Source organism: Hippoglossus hippoglossus, chromosome 7 (genome assembly GCF_009819705.1).
Source record: "Hippoglossus hippoglossus isolate fHipHip1 chromosome 7, fHipHip1.pri, whole genome shotgun sequence".
In the NCBI taxonomy this organism is placed as follows: domain Eukaryota; kingdom Metazoa; phylum Chordata; class Actinopteri; order Pleuronectiformes; family Pleuronectidae; genus Hippoglossus; species Hippoglossus hippoglossus.
In genome coordinates this window covers 23,777,776-23,803,225 of record NC_047157.1, presented here as the reverse complement: position 1 = coordinate 23,803,225, position 25,450 = coordinate 23,777,776, and the positions used below count along the sequence as shown (strand labels likewise).

The window sequence follows — 25,450 nt, the reverse complement described above, 5'->3', positions numbered from 1 at the left end:
CATTAAACTGTTATAACTCGTCCAAAATGTTGCTGCAAGACTTCTGACTAAATCCTTCAAAAATGTCCCTTATCACCCCAATCCAAAGTCCTCCGGCCTTTAGACTGGCTTCCTGTAACAAACAGGGTTGGAGCTCAAGATCCTGGTTGTAAGCTTTACATGTAAGGCTCCTACATATTAAGAGCTGCTGCATCAGTATAAGAACAGCAGGACTCTGAGGTCAGGGACTGTTGATCCTTCCACACTAAAGATCAAAGGACCCTGTTCATTTGAGGTTTTTGCTCCAACTTCTAATTCTATTCCATTCAAATTACGCTCTGTAAACTTTGTGGACATGTTTGCAGCTTAAGACTCGTCTATTTACACTTGCTTTGTTTTAACATGTCTACTTTCATGTTTGTGTAAAATCTACTTTCTCTTTGTTCTTGTGTTTTGTATGTAAAGCACTTTGTGACTTTTGTTCTTGAGAGGTGCTACATAAAAAAACTATTACTATTATTATATGGTCCATTTATTTTCCCGGTATTTATTTACACTTGCGGCAAATTCAGATGTAATTTTAAGAGTCTTTAATAGAAACGGAAAACTGCAGCCTGGAACCAGCAAAAACGGAAAACAACTTCGATGCCAAAACAGGTCCAAAAAAAGCAGAATCAAATGCAAAAACATACAGCAGGAGAGGAAGATACAAATAAAGAACAGGAAAACAACAGTGTGAATGCTGAGTCAGCATTAGCTAGAGCTGCAACCATCATCAGCTGGAGGTTTTTTTTTTCTTTCAGCAAAGCCTCCACAGCATCATGATAAATTTAACAATCTAAATTTATTTGAGCAGCCCACATCCGCAAATCACAATTTGACCCATAAGCAAACCCTGCATCGGAGAAACTGAAAAGCTAGAGTGAACCGGCTGACTCTTTTAAGACACTTTGTCTCACGGCAAAACGATGAATACTGACTCATCATTCACACTAAATATATAGTTTTGTGTATCAAACTTTAATTATAAGATGAACATTTTCAATGTTTACAAATGAAGCTCCCAGTAAGTGTGACGTGAGCGGCCTGCTCATTTCTAAGGTGTGGAGCTGGATCACATGACTTCGTAGCCGCTGCGGATGCCTTTCATCATTAAGCAGGCGAAAACAAGGCCCATTATCTGGAAGGAGAACACAGAGGAGAGGTATTTACTCCCTTCTTAAAGTACCTGACTTTACTTTAAGTCCACCTGATTAGAAATATATAAACATCTCATAAGTGGTTCGTAATTCAGACCAAAATGAGAAAATACATTATCTCACGGCAAGGTCAAGATCTTAGATATAAAGATATATATATATATATATATATATATATATATATATAAAAAACGTGTCTTCCTTTACGTCCTCAAACTACAGCAGGCAAGCTGGTCAAACCACAGGTCACAATTGTCACCATATACAGGAACCACAACCCTCAACAGGTTCTGAGCTCTGTTCATTCAAAGAATCACTTACTCTTTAGCAAGTTGCTACCGAATGAAAGAGCTTTTATTTTGAAAAACTGTGAACTTGGGTCTGAAGATTGTGTCGGTTGCTGAACAGAGCTCTGATATAGCCGACATGTAATGTATGAAAAAATGACAGCAGTTGAGTAATTCATTCAAACGTACCTATTATTTTAAAAGCAAGGTGCGATTGAACCTTTGCAGATTGTTGTTATAAAGACGATATGTCAGGTTGTAAGAGTGTGAAGTGGAAATACACGAGCAGACCATCTACTATATAACTATATGTGTGCTTGTGTTGTGCCCCCCCCCCCCCATGTCTATATTACCTTGACAAGTGCATTTTCTATTTAAACAATGTGTCGCTGGAGGGGAAAACGAGCAGTGTGTTGATCTGACACTAGTAAAGACATGTGCGTCTTGCTTTGGAACCGGCTGGAGAGAAATGTGTTAAAACGTAAAGAATAGTGTGTACAAACGTTCAGAATTACAGTCAACACAAACACATACTGTGCCATGCTTCTGTTACATACCTGCAAGAGAGCAATAACAAGAGCTGCAACTATCACCCAGAGGATGTTTTTCTTCAGGAAGTCCACCACAGCATCATGACAACCCTGCATCAGGAAACCACAGATGACACAAAATGTTAGGTGATTTTTTTGAGAGACACTTTGTCTCTGGGTGAAACATCGACTTCTTTTCCACGTCTGTGTTTTGTCAACGTTATCTTTTCTTTTTCATCGTTTGAAGTTACGTTTATTTTATATACATGGCCTGTGAACACGTACACGCACACGCACACGCACACGCACACGCACACGCACCCGCACCCACACACACAGCTGGAAGCTACAGTATGTTGTCTAGCTGGGAGCAACAACTCCAGTAGCAGCACACACACACTTCTGTAACAGCAATGTTGTATGATAGACAATAGAGGGCTTCTCGCCTCTGGAGATTCTTGACGGAGGAGGTTCAATCTTTCAAATATATATATAAATGTCATGATGTGTAACTGAAGCTGCTCCTCAGATGGGTTTCAGTGGTTGTTCAAGCAGTGTGCGGCCTAACCACGGGTGTTGCGAAATCAACAAGGACTGAAATCTTGAGGATTAACTAATCTCATGCATATTAATTTCCCAACAGAGCGTTAAGTGACTTTACCTCCTGGTGAACTTTGGCAGAGTCCGTCATGGTCCCATTTCCACAGTTTAGGCTGACATTCACACAGCATGAGTCAGGCACAGAGTTTCCTCCAGGTCGGAAGTGTTTCCAGTCAGAGGAACTGTTCCCACCACAGCATTTCAACTGGAAGAGAAGGAGTCAAATGAAAAAGAAGATTTAATATGGAGATGCCAGCTACAAGGCCACACATGAGCAATGTACAGTGAAATGATATAACTTGTGTCAACAGATGGTGCAAAGAAAAACAAGGTGGTGTCAGCCGCAGCCACCAACAGGATGCAGCAGTGTTATGTGAAGGTGTTGTCCAGCTAAGTAAATAGTGAGGAGGAGGGTTCACATTGAACTCACATCCTCCTGCAGTTTATCCACGCTGTCTCTGAAATCCTTTGTGCCGTTGCTGTATCTGGAAATCATTTCAGTCATGCTATCCTGGACGACAACTGAGAGCTAAAGGGGAGACACAACATGGCAGCTGACGTTAAACCACACCTTCTGCAGGGTTTTACACAACACACGAAACTGTGACTTTATACACTCACCTTGTTTCTGAAGACGTATCCAGTGATTGCTGCTGCAATCTCAACAATGATGATCAGGGAGAGAAGGATGGCAAACTGCAGAGGAGAGAGAAAAGAACAACACTCACAACTTAAATATCTTTCAGTGTTTTGTATGTTATTAGCTCCACTGTGGAGGTTATATTGTCATGTGTCTGTTTGATTGTTTTTCAGCAGGATTACACGAAAACTACTGAACGGATTTCCATTTAACTTAATGGGCCAAGAAAGAAAACATGAAATCTTGGCCCAGGTCCAGACAAAGGGCAAGAGCCAGGACTTATTTTTTCACTTTCTTTAACATTGCATCTTTGATCATCTATATTCGGGTGATATCTGTGTAAGGGTGTGCAATTCAGTGCGCTCTACTGGGTGCCATTCTACTTTATACAATTTTACTCAAAATTCAACAGAGAAAGGTGAACTCAAGCCTCCTTTGTGTTATGATAGTGAGCTAGATGAATTACCATTGTGACCATGCAGTAGTTTTCTTTCCAGGCTCCACAGCAGCCGAAGAAGGCGATGAAGAAAATCACCACACCGACGACGATGACGACGATGGGACCTCCAGAGGCTGTCGCATCATGGATCATGGGTGTGTTGTGCAGAGCCACCTGAACCAGGATTCCCACCACGATCAGTGCTAGGCCGCATAACTGCACAAAAAGAAAAGGATTTGTTTAGTTTCTTTACACGAATACAGAATGTGTTTCTTTGGTCTAAGGGTAGAGTGACTTTTTTGAATTTTGGTACGGTATGGTGAGCAAAATGTGCTTGAACCTTTGGTTTGAATTTGTGTATTTAGTTTAGCATGCTGACTTTTGCTACTTAATTGAAGTTCATTCATTTTACAGGTAGGTTTTGGACTCATGGTTCGTCAAAGTAAAATACTTAAATTCTTGAATGTGCAGTGTGTAAGATTTAGGTGAAAGGGATCTATTGACAGAAATTTAATATAAAATGTGATGTTTCCACGAGTGTGTTTCATCTAAATTATACAAATTGTTGTTTTATTTACCCTAGAATGGTTCCTTTATATTGAAATACTTTATATTTACATCAGGGGGGGGGTCCTCTCTATGGAGGCTGCCATGTTTTTTACAGTAGCCCAGACTGGACAAACTAAACACCCTTTGAGTTTTTATGAAAACTGAAGGTTACCACAGGTTCTCTTTCATGTTTGGAAGGAGAGGGTGAGGTGAGGGGTATTCAGCTGCAACATGCAACTCCACCACTAGATGTAACTAAATTCCACACGCTGCAACCTTAAAGGAGGATTAAAATTTCAACATTCAGTCCAGATCAATTCATCGAGTAAAATATTCTCATGCTCATAAGAGTCAAACTGTTCCTGTATGAAGCCAAACATAAAAAAAAATGAGTGAGCGTTAATGCTGATCAGATGGAAGGAAGTTGCAACAGTCTTCAGCTTCCTGAGTGCAGATGTACAAGTGTTGCACCCTACAGAGGCAGGGTTTAATATGGTTGTCTGGTTGTTTGATTGGTGTAATATCATCATAAACAGACCATCCTGTGATGACTTAGAACATAAAGTTCAAGTATGTTTTGTTACAGAACGTTTCCAGATAAGTCAGGGGAATTTTTCTTCTGTATTTACTTTGACTCATGTCTCTCCAGCAGTATTGTCTTAACATATATTACATAACAGTATAGTCAAGTTGATGTAACTAACAGAAGCCCGAGGAACAACAGCTCCCAGCCAAACTGGTCCAACTACTCCATTAGGTCGTCGATTTTCTTTCCGTTGAAATTAGGCATCTAAAGTAAAATCGAATAAAAACACTCTAATAAAAACAGATGTTCATGATTAAGACCTGAACATTTCCCCTGAAAGTCAACAGACTGTCAGGTGAGTCAGTTTGTTATATCGTCCGTGTTACGCTCCTGTAGCGGCTGAAGACGAGTCGTCGTCCTCACCACCAATGTCAATATTTGAGTTGAGTCAAACAAATGGCTGATGGTTGACTTCGGGAAAACATGAAGAGAGGAGTGAACAGTAAGGTGAGGGTCACGCACATCCCAGAATAGAATAAAATAGAAAGCTGCTATATGTTTTCCCTTTAGCTTGATTTGAATGTTATTCGATTAATTGATTAGTCGAGCAATAGGCAGACTTTTTGATATACGATCAAATATTTAAGTTCTTTTTTTGGGTTGGTTGGTTTACAATTTTTTTTCCTTGGAGATATTATTGATTGTAAATTTCAGATTAAATCAATAGATTAATTTCAGATTAATAAAACACTTTACTTTAATCCCACATTGTAAAATGTATAAGCAGAGTATAAACATTCATCAACAGGTTTAAAACACATTGAGCTGTTAGCATATATAAGAACATTTTAACTCCTTGTTAATGGTAAGTATTTATCAACAATTACATTTCCTCTGAGGAAGAGTTATTCATAAGAATAAAATCGAAATGAGCCTTTCACAGTTATATCGGTTTCTGCGTTTATGTTTGCTAATATGCTGAGATATAAAAACTTTTACCTATCAAAATAAACTAAGATGAATTTAAGTTCTTTGTATCAGCAGATATATTTGTATTGGCATCAGCAGCCAAAAATCTATATCAGATTCTAATGCCCAACTAGAAGAAGTTTTAACTGTTGGCAAATACTGTGTTAAAAACTTATAAACACAGTACAGTAAACTACAGTACTTGTAAATGTCTATATTTTCCAAATAAACCTTAAACAGCAAGGGTTAAAGTGAAGCACTTCCTTTAATAATAAACATTATTATAAGTTCCCACCCTGAAAATGTGCAGCGTGAAGATAGAATAAAAACAGCCGTGTCATTCTACAGTTCCTCTTTCCCAGACAGAAATGATTATCATTCGACTCAGCGCTGAAGTTTACCTTGCTTTTCTTTTAAAGTGGCACTATGTCAGTGATGGATGAAAAAAAAAAGTCACATGATTCGGTTACACATTGAAATCTGGTCATAAGATCCACATTCCATCACCACCACCCCCCCACCCCACCCCCTCATGCTGTAAAGCCGCCAAACCAACCATGAAGAAATCTGCAAACAGATTACAACCAGGAAATGGGAACTTCTGTCCAGGATACGTCTCCCTGTGTTGCCTTTGTGTGAATTTAAACAAACATGTGAGTCAGTTGACAAGTAAGTCTTTCGGGGGGGGGGGGGGGGGGGGGGAATAAATCCAGAGGCAGTGTCGTAGCGTCACTAAATGATTGTTACAGATTGTGTGTTAATGTCGGGTAACAATTCATTAACCCATGCTCAAAGTCATGTGGGCAGCGGTGGAAATATTTCACACTGCCTTTGAAGATGTCAGCTGATGTATATTGTGAAGTTTCTTGAACTTATTATAAGGAACTTATCCTTGTTTACTTCCACTCACTTCACACTGAGCCTTGTGTGTCTGTGTTGTGTTGACTTTGTGATAGTGAGCACTTAAAGAAGTGGTTGGCGGCCACTCATACAGGAAAGTTGAAAAAGAAAAGCCAGCGAGGAAAAACAACATATTTTTCGCGCTGTATATTGTGATATAGTGCATTTCTAAATGTACTTCTTGTTTGCGTCACTTCCTGGTGACACTGTGATGTGCGTTGGCGTTGCGTTGACTTTGAGATAAGTGAGCTCACCCAGAAGATGAAGTTGAAAAAGAAGAGCAGGAACTTCACACATTTCATTCCCCCCTCAACGCCCATGGCTGACGAGGATCGAGTTCCTGGGAGGAGGAAGAGGAGGAGGAGGAGGAGGAGAAGAAAACAAACACACGTCAACTTACATTCAACTGCACATAAACATGACAATCAGCTGTAAAGGGAGCGGAGACAGTGGGAGATAAGTGACTGACATCTTGATTTACTTCACATGTGTGATTGCTGCAATTTAATTCCCCCTCCTGGGCGTCAATAAAGTTGTCTGAATCTGAAACTGAACAAACTTTGAGGCCTCGGGCCACGAAGAAGACGAGGTGTGACTCACTTCCTTTGCTATTCTCATCAACACATGACCAGGATCTGATGTTATTTATACTATTTGACAGTTTCACAGCCAGAACCAGGCAGATAATCAAAACTCGAGGGGGTCTCTGCATGGACAGTGAACGGGGCTGAGTTTAAAGACGAACTCACAAGTAAACAAGCTAACTCGGGTCTTTCAACACATCATGGTGGAATTAAAAAAGAAACCACAGCTTTGAGGAGGAAGGAGGGGTGGGTGTGGGGGGGGAACCAGAGCCAGAGCCACCCGGCCCTGCCCCTGCCCTGCCCCGGGACCGTTAGCGACAATACCCGCTTTGTCAACCGCGGCTCAATTCCATTAACCGCATCCCGCTTCTCTGATTTAATTCATTATGGAGTTACACGCGTGTGAAGGGAACACAAACAGCGGAACAGGTGCTGCTTCTCAGCGGGTTGGGGCTTTTTTTTTTTTCCTTTATGACGACGTTGTTTATATAAAAAGTGCGCAACTCGTTCTGCGCCCAAAAAAACAACAAAACAAACAAACCAGCCACCGGAGGAGAAACGGTGAGAATAGAAAAGGTTGAAATGTGGAGTAAATGTGTTTGTTTCGTTGGGTCCTACCTTCGTGAGGAGCGAAATATCCTGTGGTGGAGAGCAGGAGACGACGGTGTGCTGAGGTTAGTGAGTAACTACAGTTTATAGTCCTCCTCCTCTTCCTCCTCCTCCTCTTCCTCTTCCTCCTCCTCCTCCGCCTCCACAACTTCTTCCTCTGCGATCCAAATAAATTCGTCTGATGCCTTCACGGCCTCCTCGTTAAACGCACCACCCCAAAAAATACCTCCCACTGCTCCCAGTAGAACTACGCTCTGGTTTACCTCTGGTTTAACTCTCTTAACTGTGCAACAGTCATTCTGTCTGTGCGATACGATGCCTCATGTGGAATCCAGTCACTGCACATGTTTTTACCCATTTTATTCCATTCATATATTTCTATATTTTTCATATTTCCTTATACTTAAGTATTATTATAAGTATTGCATATTCACTTAAGTATTGAATATTACTTATTATTTACCTACTGATGCCTATGTTTGACTCCTGCTGCTGTAATATTGCAAATTTTACTAATAAAGGATTATCTTATCTTTTCTTTTCTTTTCTTTTCTTTTCTTTTCTTATCATATCTTATCTTATCTTATCTTATAGTATCGTATCGTGTCGTATCTTGTCTTGTCTTTTCTTGTCTTTTCTTTTCTTGTATTGTATTGTATTGTATTGTATTGTATTGTATTCTCTTATCTTATCTTATCTTGTCTTATCTTAACTTTTCTTATCTTAGCTTATCTTATCTTGTCTTATCTTAACTTTTCTTATCTTAGCTTATCTTATCTTGTCTTATCTTATCTTAACTTTTATTATCTTAGCTTATCTTATCTTGTCTTCTCTTGTCTTGTATTATCTTATCTTAACTTTTCTTATCCAAGCTTATCTTATGTTACCTTATCTCAAAAAGTGACTTGTTGATAACATCTCTTTCTCTCTACTTGACTGTGGTGATGCCTTAAACCTCTGCCCAGCAGCTGGACATTGCTTAACAGAGATTCATAACAAAATGTAATTATGCGTCTGTCACTGTTCCTCCTTTATTAATAAGGCCATTCTGGGCCTGCTCCATCATCACCTGTCAGGTTAAGTCAACTTTATTGTCGTTCATCCACATACACGTGTACGGCTGAACGAAATGAGAAGTTACTCACAGACCAATGTGCAAAAAGAGTGCAGCATAAAACACAATATATAAAACACAACAAAAATGTAAACACAGGACAGAGCTTTAAGGGTTTAAAGGGTATTTTCAGGTATAAATAGTATAATAAATAGTATACAATGATTGTCACCTGATTGACTATTGCCATTGTCCGTTGTATGTGTGTGTGTGTGTGTGTAGGAAGTGGAGGCGTTGTTGTGTTGACTGTATATATTCATGTATAATTTGAACTTTATTGAATTAAACCACTCTCAAGTTATTTGATTTGTTCACACTAACTCAACGTGACTGATTGAACTTGTGTAATAAAGTTACATGGAAATGTAATATGTAATTGAAATACATAAAGTCATATTCATTCTTTTTGTGTACATTTGATGGGAGGCCAGTGAACGGATGATGTTGAAGACGATGAAAAGGGAATCGCAATAGTCTCCACAAGATGAAATAAAAATATGGAGCAATGAATTACCAACTGGACAAAAGAGATGGACCATAAAATGTAGATAAAGATTGACGATACGTCTTCGGTCCTCCTCGGTGCGTCATGACAACTGAAGCACTCCCTCAACTCACTGTCTTGTCAGATTAGCTTATTCACCCTTGTGTCCTGTTTCCGTCACAGCTTATTGTCTAATTTTGTATATTTTCCAGTCTATCTTTAGACTGGAATGGGGTAAGAGTTTGATTTTTGCAGCCGCGCAAAATCAAAAATCTGATGTACTGTATTTCATTCTAGTTCAGAATCATCACAATATAAAATTGATCTCAAAAGTTATACAAAGCAGACATGTACTGTAACTAAATGACAATTAGACAAGAAATACACAATACACATATATTACATGAGGAGCTTGTTGTATAACTAGATGGTTTGGTTCCACTTTCATATTATCTATGAGTTGGAAAGTCCCAATAGAGTCTGTGAATATTTATAGAGCAGAACTAGAGTGAAACAACAAAGAGGAGGAGACAGGAGAGGATATAAGTGACTGTGATGTAAAGAAGACGGCATTAACCAGGATCTTAGAATAAACCAGGAAGTGTCAACACTACCAGTAATAATAAAAGAGGAACAACTGTTAGTACCATGTGATGTATGTTGTTATAACCTAATTAATGCAGCTTAGTTTTACAGCTCACACACCAGCACAGGAGGGCGATGTGAATCACACTGTCTCCACCTATTTCCTGTCACATTCTCTCATTGAGAGTTTATGTTTATTCAGATTCTGTTTCCTCTTTTACCTACTGAGTAACCTCCTCTGATCATGAGGTAACTGTCTCCTTGAGCAACGTTTTCAAAGAACTCAAGCGACGGTGTGTGACCGTTCGACTTCTCCTTAAAATGCAGGAACCATGTAAAGGGAGGTGACGGCTGAATCCAGATGATAAACTCGCACTGTGCTCTAGTTTTAAGAAATCTTTCAGACGTGTCGTTAACATCACGAGAGTCCAGTGTGTTTTGTTTCATAGCCACAGATGATAGTGTAAGACTGCAAGTTCTGGTCATGTGCTGCCAGTCACAAGTCTCGCTGAATGCTATGGAAGAATTCCGGAGTGAAAGGTCACAATTTTATGGGAGAAGCGCTTTGTTCCATTACCAATCAATGACCTCATTTTAGAAACATAAAGAGGAAACGTTATAGGTTGATAACATTTAGGATGAAGTCGGTTCGACAGAAGTAAAGTATTTCCTCGATGGAAGTGCTCAGTGTGGACGACTGACTCTCGCTGCTTGTTTTCTCACATTACTACTGTTATGGTGAATGAAGTGGAGAGAATCGCTGACCTCAGCTGGTCTCGCTGTGACTCGCTCGCTTGCTGTGTAGCAAGCGTATCAAAAAACAAACACCTGGTTGACCCACGTCCCTCAGCAGACCTCAAAGCGCCAATAACATCTGCTTGAATTGCTTCACTGCATAATTCAAATCATGCTCGGGAACTGGATTTGGATTTTCTGTTAATAAACAACTAAGATTATAATTTGAATCATTTATGAGAACATATGAGTGTTGTGTTTGGTTATTATATATCCTGAAGACTTTTATCAGCTTTAAATTAACATGTATCAGCTCCTGTACTTGTTTATTTTATTGTATAAATTTACTCCACTCCACTGTGTTTGTATTCTTTTCAACATCTTTATGTAAATCTGCCTTAATCTTATTTAACTGTCATGTTTTAATCTTGATTTTCACATTTAAAAAACCTTGGGATTTTATTTTGAAGGGTGAAGGGGAAAGAATTTGTAGATACACAATTACTGATGTAAAATGATTTAACCACTTGCTGATTAGTCAATAATATGCTCGACAAATCAATCCCTTGCAACAAACAAATTTTACACAGATAACATTGTTCTTGATAAATAAAATCTAAATAAACAGTCATGTCTTTGGATCTGATTATATAAGATAAGTTGTATTTATTCATGTCGTCCTTCATGTAGACGTTTTTCGCGGCAGACATTTTGGCTCGTAGCGACACAGAAGTGACTGATAACACTAACAATGGACCATCTAGTGTCTCATAGCCTTTGTACAAATATGTATACACGCCTTGTGTCCTTGTATAAATACTTTGCAGGTGGATGACATGTCGTCTTTTAAGCAAAACAAACGAGGCTTAAAACAGGCAGTTATTTCTAGAGGCAGCTCCTGTTTCACTTGTGGAACTACGAAAATGTCTGTAGCTGTCATGTAAAATAATATATTATTACGCCATATATTTTATCTGTTAGTTCACTTTTTCCTACCGTGGTTCCTTAATTTTTACAACCGGCCTTAATTCTTATGTACACACTGTGACGCATAAGTCCACTGACAATCCTTTATTTATAAGAGAGGCCTTGTATTTACTTACTCCACCAATGTCAAACTACAGGTCATCTCGTCTGCACCAAAGGTACACAGTTTGATATTAGAGTTTTTATTTGTCCAGCACTGAATTACAAAGACAGAAAAACCCTAATGCAATCACATTTGACGTTTGATTGATTGGTATGGAACAATACAGTGGTTTTATTAATTAAGATTTTAAAGGTTTTAGGTATATTTTACATAATGGCCACCACCCATATCTGAGTATCGGTATCTTTACACTTTATCTGAGAATTTAAAGAAATCTTTATGCAAAAATGTACAATTTACAAGATAAAGTTTACATTCTTGACTTAGCTATTCACTATTATTTTATTGACCTGTGAAGTGGTTAAATCCCAAGAAATTCAACCTGTAAAAATATCAGTCGACAACCGTAACTGACAACAATTGTTTTATTTATTGTTTTAAGAATTTTAACACATGGAAATACAGACACGTGATGCAAATTACAGACACGACCATGGAAATGTTTCCAGGGGAGCCAGAAAAGTGATGAACCTGCCTGTATGGGCTAAATGTTTTGTGAAGTTCCATCACCACTGAAGAGTAGCAGACTTAATATAGTTCACTAAATAAATGTTTCTTTTTTTTTTTTTTTAACCAGTGAATTTACACACTTGTATTTCAATGCATAACACGAAATATAATTAAATGAAAAAGTATTTTTAAACTCAGAGACGTTGAACGCGCACTGCTGATGACGACTTCCGGCGTCGTGTTTGTGATTGGCTGCGCGGCGCGTCGCTCTGCGGGGAGAGGCGGAAGAGGCGGGACGCGGAGCTCTCATCATGGCGGGACACATGAAAATGACAATCGGTTCCAGCTCGACTTGCGGGAAACTCTTCGTCTTCCTGACGCTGCTGCTCAGTTTCCCTCGGGACTCACGTCAGGTCTCAGGTGAGCAGCTGCGTCGCGACGCCACAACACAGACCGGGGCTCGGAGGACATGAGTTCTAGACCAGTGGAGCTCAGGCTAACGCGTGTTAGCTTGTGTTTGTTGTTGCTGTAATTAAACGTCACCACGTTTCTTTCATGTTCAGACTTTATTTCACCTCCTGGTTTGTGTCACCTCGATGTCTCCGTGCAAACCGGAAACTTGACGTAGTTCAAACACTCGTTTTAGTCTCTTGTTTTTGATCAAATCTGCAAAAAACCTCGCCCCCATGTTGTTCTTCACGTATTAACTATGACAACACCACATCAGAAACCATGAGATCAAACTAATGAGGTCGTAACACAACACTTTATTATTATTACATAGTAAATCCTACAAAATAAATCAGCTCACTTCTACTTGTTCCATGAAAGAAAAGGGAGCAAGAGGAAGAAGTTGTCATGTCACCTGCTCCACATCCCTTTTTATGTACATTTCATAAATGATATAAAAAGTCATTAAACAATATTCATCATCACAACAATGGTTGATTTAACTCAAAGTTCATTTTGGAGAATATAGTGACGCGTAGTCTTTTATTTCTTTCATTCAAATCAATGAGGCTGATTCGACTCAATACAAATCAAACTGATCTGGACACGTCGACCCAGAATACATTAGATTTCAGGTTAAAACTAGAGTTTGGCCGATATGGACTTTTAGGAGGCCGACGGGGATGAATATATTATAAAGTAAGAAATGTCTGATACCAATATAATGACTCATTTGATCCTCAGATAATTGTTGCTGATTAAAATAAAGTTAGGCAGTGATTCCTAATATGTCGCTACCAAGAAATGTATTTTGAGGCTCGACATTTTACCGTTGAACCAGTTGGAGTTGAATTGCAAAACAACTCTTTTAAAATTGTTCACATTTTCACCAAAGTAAGTTTCTAATGTCATCGAGACCTTGTGTTGAATATTCACATCTTTTAACTCCAAAACTTGCATTACCATTTGAATGTTGTGATGGGAAGGATCACACGTGATGCAGACTTAGTGTAACATATATAACGTACATGTCTCTGCTAATCAAACCCAGGAAACGGAAGTCCAGTCGTTGATCTGCACGATGGAGAGCAGTACGTCCTGTCGGGGTCCAATCGGTTCTGTTACCAAAACTCCATCGTGCCCACCTGGAGGCAAACATGGACAAGAATTCAGGTTAGTTGCATGAGTTGAACGCAGCCAAAAACAGCTGTTTATCAATGGTAATACTGGTTATGTGTTACTGCACTTTCCTCTGGCAGTTCCTGTAGGTTGAGACTCAGTGGTTTACTTCTGTTTGACAGGTCAAAGTGTGGAGCTCCAACGTGTTCAAGGTGGTAATCGTGGAAGGGGAGGAGGAGCTGCAGGAGCTGGACCGCTTCAGTGTCTGGAGCTGGTTTCAGGGCTTGCTACGTGAGCGGCACAATGAAACCACCATTAGCATCGGCCTGTTCAGCCAGAAGACGTGCTTCCAGATCGACCCCAGTGCGAAAGCCCAGTACACTATCAAGCCGCTGCGCAGTAAGATGGACACAGATGTATTTTCTGATCACTGACAGATATCACATGACTAATATTCTGATATATGGCGTGTTTGTTTGTTTTTTTTCTCTGCAGAGTTTGATATCTATCTGTTTTTGGTTTTCCTCACTGGGGTGTTGTTGTTGGTCTTTGCAAATTCACTCAGCAGGTAATTTATACTTTATGTTCAACATGTTTCATACTTTATGTCCTAGCATCATTATGTTATTAACTTTTTTTGTCCTAATGTGAAGGAGTCAAGTTTTCTTCTACTCTGCCGGTATGAGCACAGGCATGATCGCCTCCCTCATCATCCTCTTCTTCATTTTGGCTCGCTTTTTACCAAAGGTACCGTTTTACATAGCCATGATTTCTGTAGGTTAAAAATCACATTGGTCTCTTAATCATCTTAATAACTTTGTGTTTGCTTTCACAGAAAAGCCCTTTTTATTTGTTGATTGTCGGTGGCTGGTCATTCTCTGTCTACGCCATTCAGCTCGTCTGCAGGAACCTCAACATAATTCTACGAGAACACTGGCACATGGCTTTAGGTACAAACTCCTCAAACACAAGTTACAGAGATAATGAGTCAATGGAAGCAGAGCAGAGCAAGGCTCTTAGTTTTTTACAATATTGTTAAACCTTTAAATATTTTGGGACCACTGAGCATCTTAGTAAACATCTCCCATATTTCTCACCTCAAGACTTTTTTCAGAAAAAAAGGGCAGCCGTTAAAATCTCAATTTGTGACAGATTTGTCACCTATAGGAAACATATTGACACACAATCCGGATTGTCTATATTCTGTAACAATAGTGGTGAAACTAATTATTGTTTATATTCTGAGAGGCTAGAAAACAAAATGTCCGCAATTGAAGTTTTTGGAACAGGTTTGATTTGCTGCATTTGTTTGTATCTGTCAAAGGTGTTCCAGGTGTGTTTGTTAGTTAGTTAGTTAGACATATTGCCTGCTTCTGTTCAGGATCAATTAGATCACAAAAAGTTGTTTGTTTCAATGGGCGGTCTCAGTGCTGCTAGTGTATCAAACTGGACCACTGACATCCTGAAATAGATTTAGAAGTGAACTTTGCAGCCCCTTGATCTAAAGATTAAATTCTCTTTGTTGTGTCCCTGGCAACTTCTCAGGATTTAATGGACCTAATGTTTTTTGTGAGAGGAGCACAATATCATACTCGCTGCTTGGATGACAGATTAAATAAACACCTAGTAATATGGCCTTACTGTGCAAAGGCCTTTAGTTGACATGTCTGTACCTTTTTTTTTTTTACGTCAGGTTACGTTGGATTGGTGGGATTCATCAGTTTTGCAGTGTGTTACCGTTACGGCCCCCTGGTGGATGAGAAGAACATCAACATCTTGTCGTGGACACTGCAGCTGTTCGGCCTGCTCCTGATTTACTTAGGAATTCAAATTCAGCAAGTTGCATTCGCCATCATGGTGGCAGCTTTGCTCTCCAAAAATCTGGAGTACCCAGTCTCAATGGCAGTTATGGCATGGAGGTGAGTGTTCTCAAAGATGACAGCAGGGGGCGTGAAAGCTCTGTACTGCAACTGAAAATCACTGTGTGTGTTTGTGTGTGTGTGGCAATAATTTGTATCTTCCAAAATCTTGCATAATGTGTTTTTATTGCAGGCACTTAGATTTAAGGAGATTGAAATTTCCCGAACATGAATTTTAATGAGTGATTGTTGCAGGAAAGTCAGAGGGTTGAGAGTTCGCTGGAAGCCGGCGCCCCGTCGCCTGTTGACTGAGGAGGAGTATCAGAGGGAGGCGGAGGAGGAGACTCGGCGAGCGCTGGATGAGCTGAGGAAGCAATGTCACAGCCCAGAGTTCAGCCCCTGGAGAACAGTGTCGAGGATTCATTCCCCAAAAAGGTGCCAGAACTACATTATTCTTTATTCCTGTACATCTTCTAAAAGCACAACCTCTTCTAAAGCGAGATTTAAGCTCAGCCCCAGTCTTGGTTTAACAGGAATAGAAAGATACAGCAGGCTTATAACTCCCAAGATTATTAACCCTGAACATACGGTAACAGAACTAACTAGAGTGGCAGCGTCAGCAGAGCGCAAAAGGCCCAACACTCATTGGAGTCGCACCGAATAGCTTACACTCATAGATATTAGTTCCCTTAATATGTCAGATAAAACAAAATTAAGATCCATGATTTATTCCTGGGGAAAACAGTAAAAACTCAATTCCTGGATATAATAATAAAAACGTTTACGTGTAGTATGTGGGTTCTCTTAAATAATGGTACATGCTTTTATATTCCCAAATGTTGCTGATACGCGAGTCTGCTGCACAGGTTTGCTGATTTTATTGAGGGGTCTCCTCACCTGATGCCGAATGAGGTGTCCGTCCACGCTCAGGAGTACGGCTTTGGTGGATCGTTTTTCGAGGATGAATTCTTTGACACTGACGACGAGGAAGAAGACGACTTGAAGCCTCTTATGGTTCCGGAGTGAGACGGAGAGCGAGTTCTGTGTTGGAGTTGTTTGAAAGTTAAAAACAATCACCGTCATCGCTGCCTTTCAGGAAGGTGCTCGGACAAACGGCTCCCTGCAGCTTCTGTGCAAACATCCATGTACTGTGGAGGATGGTTTAAAGCGCTGGATCATCACTTCACAGGAGTCACCTTGACCCACAGCCCCGGGCAGAACAGTGTGGTCATTATCAGCATGTGACTGCCTCATAGCTTCAAAGCCTGTGCACTAAATCCAGATCTCTTCTTTTTTAAGGGACCAAAGGCTCATGTTAACACTCTGTTCGAGGCTCATTGGAAGTCAAGGTGAATTTTTACTGGGTGCTGGTAAGTTTTGAGTTGTGTGGTCTTTTAGTCATAGTTTAGAAATGACTTTTTAGTTTTCAAAGCTGCAGTAAGAGCGTTGATATCATGTGCACATCACTGTGATCGGTTCACTCGTCTCTGAACAGCCGCATGTTGACAGTGGTAGTTATTGTTCCAGAGGTTTTCTTCTTCAGGGAGGAAACGCTTGTTCCTGTTTTGTGTTTCAGTTCATTTTAATGGACAAATCAGCCGTGGTTTTCCAAAGTATTTTTGAATTAAAAAAAACAATATTTGCACTCTGACATGCATGTACTGGTATCATTGTATACGATTGTGTTACTGTAATTGTGTCATGCATTCATCGCTGGTGGAAAGTAAAAGGTAGTTTTGAGGTATTTTTTACTTGTAATTACTATTTTACAAATACTCCACTACTGTTAAAAGGCAAATGTACTTTTTTTTACTGGATAACTTTTATTTCAAAGTTATAGTGACTTTGAAAAACTAACCAACAGTATAGAATTTTAATCAGGCTTCACTTTAGGCACCTGCTTCATAAAATTCATCTGTAATAATACATCATCTGCTAAATCTTTTTGTACTTTTACATTAATTAATTAATTAATTGAGTGCAATTCAATTAATCTGAATTTTCCTGAAATTAATTTAAGATATTTGGAATTTTGCTGTATAGCTGCAAAAAAAACCCATTACTTCTATTCTATTGTACATTGGTGATACAAAATGAAAAAAAACTGTTTATTCTTGCTGAGCAGCAGCTTTGGGGGCATTTTTGCTTGAATACTTTGGAATCGTTTAATCTGTAAATCGTGGGGGAGAAAGACGCTCATGAACCTTGTGGACTTTCCATTTGACAAACAGCAGAAGACTGAATTGTATCAAAGACGGCACTTCCACAAGTTCCTGCTGATTGTTATTACTATGCTAACTAGTGTAAGTATGTGTTTGGGAAGTCAAACACTCATTCATCGTTATGAATCATGTTTCTGCAGATATCTGGAATCCTAGTTTTTACCCTGAAAACCCCTCATAGTGCAAATGAGCCACTGTAACATGTTAAAGCTTTTAAATTAAATTCTAGAATGTTTCAGGAAGGTTCTGCAGCAAAGTAGTTTCTAACCTTTCTCATATGTACATTAATTATGACATCGTCAATTTTCCCTTTGTAAAATCTGTTTCAAATGGCTGAAAGCCTTGCAATGTTACAGGCGGTGATGAAAAGTTCACCTCTTTATCCAGATCAACGTTGAGAGTTTAACTGGTTCTTTCTTTGCCCACGCTCCATCCTTCCACCAGGTTTCATTAAAATCTGCAATTTAGTTCTTGTGTAATCTAACAAACAAACCAATGGGAAGGAGTGAAAACAGAACATCTTTACCAGGTAACAAAGGCATGACTTGCATGTGTAACACTGTGCACAGCTTGAAACCACCTAGAGCTTCTCATTCAGCTTCACTGCTGTCACCATCGTGTTGAAGGTGGAAGCAGAACTGGGAAAACCTGCAGTGGACAAGCTTGTTTCCTGCTCAAGTGAGATAGTGTTTATCTTGAATCAGACCACTTTCAGTATATGAAGAAAAACATCACATTCATCCTTTCCCTCCCACTCACACACTTTCAGTGAACCATATCTGATGCCCTGGGGGCAGTGACATTTAGCCCAACTGCCCTGTGAGTCCCACCACTGGGCTTTCAACATTAATGTGCCTGTTCAGGCAGCATGAGCAGGGAACACCCCCCCGAACACTGATGCAAATGATTACACATGCTTGAAACGGCTGATACGGCACCTCACATTTGCATGTTTCCCAGGCTCGGTTTGGCATAAAAACATTAGCACACGGCAGCATTTCCTGCCTGCTACTTCCCGCAAAACACGTGTGACTAATAGGGAAACCTCACCACCAGTACGACTACATCACACAAGGAAGTGTGTGGGGAATCCCTTGGATATATGAGCTTATTGCAATGGCAGCCACCCCCTTATGGCAGCTTCATGTAAAGTGCTGGGAGTTCCCCACTGCTTACAAACAGGCCACAACTGATCAATTGATGCTTTAAACTGCAGAAAAAAAACTATAGTTATTTTCCTACTTGACCATGTGGGATAAAGATAAGTCAACGTGTCCACACCAGGTAGCTGTCATCGCCCATTTTATAAGCAGGAAAATATGTATAAATGCATCGAGATTTAAAATCCAACAGTAAATTACATACTTATGTGTATCATAGCAAAATAAAGACTGAAAGTGTTTATTGGAGGAATGCTGCGAGTAAATCCTTCATAGTAAATCAAGAAAAACCATCATTCATAACACGACAACCAGGCACTCACAGTTGTGATAAATAACTACGTCTGTGGCAGAGTAACAAATACACATTACCTTTAAAAAGCAGAGCAGTTCAAATGTTGCTCATATTTGAAGATCAGCAAAGAGTCCGACTTCAGACAAACCCACGTAAGAAAGATCAGTAAAGAAAACAATTACTTTTCAGGCTGCACGTCGCAGCACACACTGCAGCTTTCATAAATTACTTCACACAGTCTGTACAGTAAAGACGAATCAAACTCTTCTCCTCAAACTCTCAACATAAAAATAGTTCCACAGAAACAAGAAAAAAAAAAACTCAAGTCCAGTGTTGGTGGTTAAAATCCAGAGTTCTCTCAGTATTTGTTGATTCCAAAAATCCGCACTCCATGAAACTGAGGCAACTTCGGGAGGAGGACACTTAGGAGGGAGCTTGTGTTGATCAGGAAATGTGTGGCGTCGTATTTTGTGTAGAAACTTGCAAGAATATACCTGCGGAGACAGAACAGTGTGTCAGATTCAACATGTCTGCTGGAGCCTTCACACCCAAAATACACATGGTCACATGCAGAACACTGCCCAAGATGGTGGGAGACTCCATCACGGAGGTTGAGATGTTGTCTCCACCCGTCTGTTCAGTTGGTTTGTTTGTAAGCAAGAACGAATCTTGGTGGGGAAAGAGCCCATTGACTTTTGGTGTGAATCCGGATCAGGTGGCAGAGCCAGGAATTTAGATTCACTTTCTTTAACTTTGATATTTTTTCTTGATGAGAAAATCAGACACATTTAGGAAACTGATATCAAGTAGTTTGAGAAATTTGGTGCAGCTTAATTGAATGTAAGGGAACCTTGACAGAGGAATGTGCTCCACTGAGCTCTGCAGTGCTTTTCTGCATGATGAACATTTAGCTTTGCATCTGAAGAGAACTCTCTCTGAGTTTACTGATGACTGCTGTACTTTGAGAATTGAGGCAGAAGGTCTGAAAGCATCTTTTCACCAAATCCGTTGTGTCAGTTTAATTCTGCTGCACTCAGATGCTCGAACAGTGGAACTGACATTTGCTGGATCATGAGGAGATGATTCAAACCTTCCCTCTGAAAATAATCTCCCCACTGAAAGTACAGCTAACACTGATAAGAGTCATTGGTTTTGTAAACATTTGGCCAAAAAAACGAAGTACTAAGGAATCAAAGAACTAACCTGATGACGGTGCTAGAGAAAAGAATTGGGGTTTCACCAAATTCATTAAAATGGATTGTGTGGAAACCATGAATATCTATACTGAATTTTATTGAGATCAGTCAAGTAAATGTTAAAAAGATTTACTTGACAAGATAAGTGAAAGGAATGAGCGACAGATGTGAGTCAAGAAAGACCAATGTCAGCCAACTGCTCCCATATTAAATTACAATATGATTTCACCATTATAGTAAAAAAAAGAAGACGGAGCAAACTTCACAGCACGTTTACTCTGAAACAGAGACACCCACTTACAGGACGATTGGTGAGATGGTGAGGAATTTACGCGAAGATGTGAACTGGACACCGTAGTCCATCTGTTCCCAGTGTGTGAGCAGACGAGCTTTGCCTTGGTCCGGTGTCTCGAAGGGAGTGCCCTTCACTGTGTGTAGGAACAGGTACATCACCTGCAGGAGAGAAACCACACAACAGACAAACACAGACACCGTTAGCCACAAAGACGGACCTAGGAGTTTTCAGGAAGCAATTCTCTACAGACATAACCATTTACCACAAATACATGAAAACCTGTCAACCTTCTAACTGCTCGGGTTACGCTACCTGTGGCCATGTAGTTAATATGTATTCATTAATATATTATTAACGGACCAGGTTGTGGATGACGTTGGTGAGGGTCCAGACGAGCGGCACGGTGAAGAACGGTATACTGAGCAGGACGACATGCAACACGACAGTCAGGAGCAGGTAGGTGAGCCAGATCCCCCGGCTGTTCATCACCCGCGTGTTGGGGTTCACCTCGCTGTGAGCTACACCCACATTCATCCTGAAAACACAGAGAGAGACACAAAGTGTGAGAGCTCAGGAGGCGGAAAACCAAAGTGTGCAGTTACAAGAGGCCCCCACAGACCTCTCATGCCCCTGGACGCTGGAGATACAGCTTCTACAACAAGGTAACAAACAGGACCAATCCTAAACCTGAGAAGAGAGAACCTGCTGACTTGAGAACATTTGGCAAAGGATTATTTTAAATTCTAAAATTGTTTTCAATATTCATGTTGATCCACTAAGATCATCTCAAAATCATCATATTTTGCAGTTTCCTCAAGTCTTTAGGTACTTATACTTTATATAGGACAAGATGGTGAATATCCCGTGTACGTTTAAAGGCCTTCTGCACAATTTAAGTTATCAACTACCAGTAGATGTTAGCAGGTGTTAGCGGCCACTAGCGGGGACATAACTTCAGTTGTGCATCTTAGCGTCATCAAGTGTTTTGGCCCAAACCTGAGTCTAGGCTCAGGCTGTGGGTAAATCTGACTGGCTACTGGCTTGTATGGCAGCCATGTGGCGGCTCCGTAAAATCAGGCATCATTACCTCTATGCCTTTTTATACTAAACACTGAAAATCCCTTGTATGTTCTACTGCACTAATTAATGCCTACAGCCTGTTGATGTTGGCGGATGTTAGTGACCACCAGCGGATGTTAGGGACATGTCTTTAGTTGTGTCTAATGCAGGCCCCACCACAGGTTGATCAGACCTGGGTGCATGTCCCTAGCATCTATTTTACTGCTTTTACGTGTTCACGTTTTTATTTACTTTTCTTGCTTTGTTGTCAAAGCACGTTATAAACTCTGTTTTTTTTTTTTTAAAAGTGCTATATAAATTAAGTTTATTAATATTATCTTGGGGCCCAGTTGGGGTCTTTCCTCCTGATCCAGAGCCATTGGCTGCAGCGTTGTGTGTGATGTTGTGTGTGATGTTTCTTTTACGCTCTGCTGCAGGACTTGTTTGTGGATCCGCAGATCTTTGAGCAACCTGATGGTGGAGGTCAAGTAAACCCCTGCAGCTAACCCCCCCCCCCCCCCCCCCCCAGGGCAAACTCAAGCTCTCGAGCCACGTCTGCATACCGCAGCTCATCAGGTCTTAAGGTGGTAGTGACAATTTGTGATGGGACCGTGAGCCACTGAACAGAAACTTTATGAACTTTCTGAAGTCTACTACTCATTAGTGGTGATGGAACTTCACAAAGCATTGAACTGCAGCAGGTTCATGCGCTTTTTGGGTCCCCTGGAACGATTTCCGGTGTCAGTTTCGCTATTTGCAGCGAGTTTCTGTATTTGCATGACTTATTGCAGCGCGTTGAGCTCTCTGGGCCACCGTAGTGATACGACTAATTGATTAATCAGTTATCATTCATCATATATGTGCTTTTACATTGGGGAACTAAATACTGTATACTGTAGGACCACGTCAGGCTCGTGAGCTTCTGTTTGAACTGACGAACAATCGCAGAAAAATAAACAAAACATCTTAACAACAACTCCGAGGTGATGACCCCGCCCTCCTGAGCGCTACCCTGCGATTAAACAAGCGCGTCCTGTCATCACTTCGCAGCAACATTAAACCAAAGTGAAAAACTAAACTTTACCGAAGAAGCAGAATCAGGTTTAACTGTGACGTGACAACCAGCGTTGACACAGCGCCTCCGGCTCTTTAGCTCAAACCCTGACCTGCTAACGTTAGCTCCTTTTGTAGCATTAGCCAGCTAGCTAGCAGCGGCTATCCACAGGTTGGCAACGTTAGCTCAAGTTAAACCCCAGAAAACCAGGCCGCGGACAACAGCCTAACAGCGGCGGGGTGGGAACCTTCCGCTCGACCGGGCAACAGCCGTGACTCGTGTGTCGGTGCAAGCTTTTAAAACTTCACGTTTCCGCGAAGCAAACTTTACCTTCCTCCGTTGTCGTGGCTCAGCAGGAAGTTCCTTGTTTCTCGCGTGGCCCCGCCCTCCCTCCGCAGAGGAACCGCCTGCAGGCTGCAGCGGCTGCAGAGTCCTGGACATCCGCAGCTGCTGTTCCAACAAATCCGCACCACACACCCGTGCATGTGAGCAGTGCTTCAACATCACTGTCAATTAAAGTAGTTTAGAGTTTCATTTGTCGTGTGCAAGATAACATGGGTAGAATGAAAGGTCCAAAAATAATGATATGAAGAATCCAGGTCCAGGCCCTCAAAGTGGTTTGAAGAATGTCAAAGGCCTTTATTTATTTATTTGTTTGTTAAATGGATGTAATGGTATATGTTTGTGTGTACTCGTAAAAAACTTCCCTTGTTGTTTAACATCAGATAGTGATCAGTGCATGGTCTGACACATGCAAAAAAACCGCACGCACTACTTCCCAGGCCACTGGATAGTATGTTCAGTACTGGTGTAATTCCCACAATACACCCGTTAATTCTCCGCATGAGTAGTTTAGAGTTTCATTTGTCGTGTGCAAGATAACACGGGTAGAATGAAAGGTCCAAAAACTAGAGGAAAACTTGAGTCCAAAAACAATGGCGTGAAGAATCCAGGTCCAGGCACTCAAAGTGTTTGAAGAATGTAAAAGGCCTTTATTTATTTATTTGTTTGTTAAATGTATGTACTGGTATATGTTTGTGTGTACTCGTGTAAAACTTCCCTTGTTGTTTAACATCAGATAGTGATCAGTGCATGGTCTGACACATGCAAAAAACGCACGCACTAGTATGTTCAGTACTGGTGTAATTCCCACAATACACCCGTTAATTCTCCGCATGAGTAGTTTAGAGTTTCATTTGTCGTGTGCAAGATAACACAGGTAGAATGAAAGGTCCAAAAACAAGAGGAAAACGTATGTCCAAAAATAATGGCGTGAAGAATCCAGGTCCAGGCACACAAAGTGGTTTGAAGAATTTAAAAAGCCTTTGTTTATTTATAGAATTTCATTTATTTATTGAAGGGATGACCTGGTGTAGGTTGATGTGTACTCGTAGATTTGTCTGTATACCTGTTTGTGTGAGAGAGACTTGTATGTAAATGAAAGTTTTTGAATTTGTTGTGTTTTAGATGTAGTGTGTACCTGCCCGAGGACTGCAGATGGAAAATTAGCTGGTAGATAAATCTGGCATAAATCATCTGTTTTTTAATCAAGTGAAGAATTATTTGATTATTAAAGAAAACAACTGTGCAACATATTGATAATAAAAGTTGTTTCCAGCCTTACAGTACTTCTATGATGAAATGTAAGTATAGTCTAAACTAGCCCCACACTTACCTGCTACAACATCAACAAGCATCAATGTGATATACATTATCCTCAAGAAATACTTCTGCGTAATGAGTACTAATACCATGTATTTCTACCTCTTGACACTGCTGTTTTTACAAGTACTTCTTCCTCCACTGTTTAGAGATGCAATTAAATGGTATTTAAATGTCAAGTGAATAACTAATGCTTGGGAATGAAAATCAAAACGCACTTTTACCGTCACTCTGAGAAGAAGAAAACTTCCTGATACACGAGGGGTGTGTGAAGAGATTGAACATGAAAGCGATGTACAATTCACATTAGTGATGAACTGTAAATAACATGTGTGGGAACCAGGCTGGTTGAGTCTTTCTTTTCTCTCTCTTCTTAAGACACATCTCTATAAAAAAAGAGCTTTTATCGTATGATGTCTTTAACTTTTATCATTTGTTTCAGTATTATTATTATTTCTTTACTCTGATTTTTTGTGAATTTTATATTGTTTGTTGTAAAGCACTTTGTTACTTGTATTTAAAAGTGCTACACAAATAACGTTTTAGTATTATTATTGCAGCAGAACTAAATCAAACAAGTATTTTACGTGACAAGCTTTTACACATATGACAGCACCCCTGCTGTGCCACTTTGAAGGAGACACGTCATCCATCTTTATTTACAGTCAATACTCTGAGTGCATGATTGAGGTCATTGTCTCTGTAATCAGACTGTATGACACGATATCATATTTTTACAACATACAATTC

At 40.2% G+C, this 25,450-nt stretch overlaps 3 protein-coding genes across 3 annotated transcripts; 1 reads left to right on the top strand and 2 right to left on the bottom strand.

Annotated features, from left to right (window-relative positions):
- Positions 1-498: 498 nt before the first annotated feature.
- Positions 499-7,983, bottom strand: cd63 (CD63 molecule). Its single transcript, XM_034590288.1, has 8 exons — positions 7,821-7,983; positions 6,873-6,958; positions 3,702-3,890; positions 3,217-3,291; positions 3,026-3,124; positions 2,657-2,800; positions 2,023-2,106; positions 499-1,159 (listed from the first exon to the last, which is right to left on the bottom strand). Exons 2-8 carry the CDS (start codon positions 6,936-6,938, stop codon positions 1,094-1,096), a joined length of 723 nt encoding a protein of 240 aa, XP_034446179.1. The 5' UTR covers positions 6,939-6,958; positions 7,821-7,983; the 3' UTR covers positions 499-1,093.
- A 4,599-nt stretch (positions 7,984-12,582) lies between these two features.
- nemp1 (nuclear envelope integral membrane protein 1) lies at positions 12,583-17,408 on the top strand. Its single transcript, XM_034590285.1, has 9 exons — positions 12,583-12,749; positions 13,831-13,952; positions 14,081-14,297; positions 14,394-14,466; positions 14,552-14,645; positions 14,734-14,848; positions 15,592-15,817; positions 16,013-16,192; positions 16,624-17,408. Exons 1-9 carry the CDS (start codon positions 12,641-12,643, stop codon positions 16,781-16,783), a joined length of 1,296 nt encoding a protein of 431 aa, XP_034446176.1. The 5' UTR covers positions 12,583-12,640; the 3' UTR covers positions 16,784-17,408.
- A 1,856-nt stretch (positions 17,409-19,264) lies between these two features.
- ormdl2 (ORMDL sphingolipid biosynthesis regulator 2) lies at positions 19,265-23,497 on the bottom strand. Its single transcript, XM_034589589.1, has 4 exons — positions 23,369-23,497; positions 21,286-21,460; positions 20,932-21,083; positions 19,265-19,928 (listed from the first exon to the last, which is right to left on the bottom strand). The coding sequence occupies exons 2-4, from the start codon at positions 21,457-21,459 to the stop codon at positions 19,793-19,795; spliced, it is 462 nt and encodes a 153-aa protein (XP_034445480.1). The 5' UTR covers position 21,460; positions 23,369-23,497; the 3' UTR covers positions 19,265-19,792.
- Between the last annotated feature and the right edge of the window lie 1,953 nt (positions 23,498-25,450).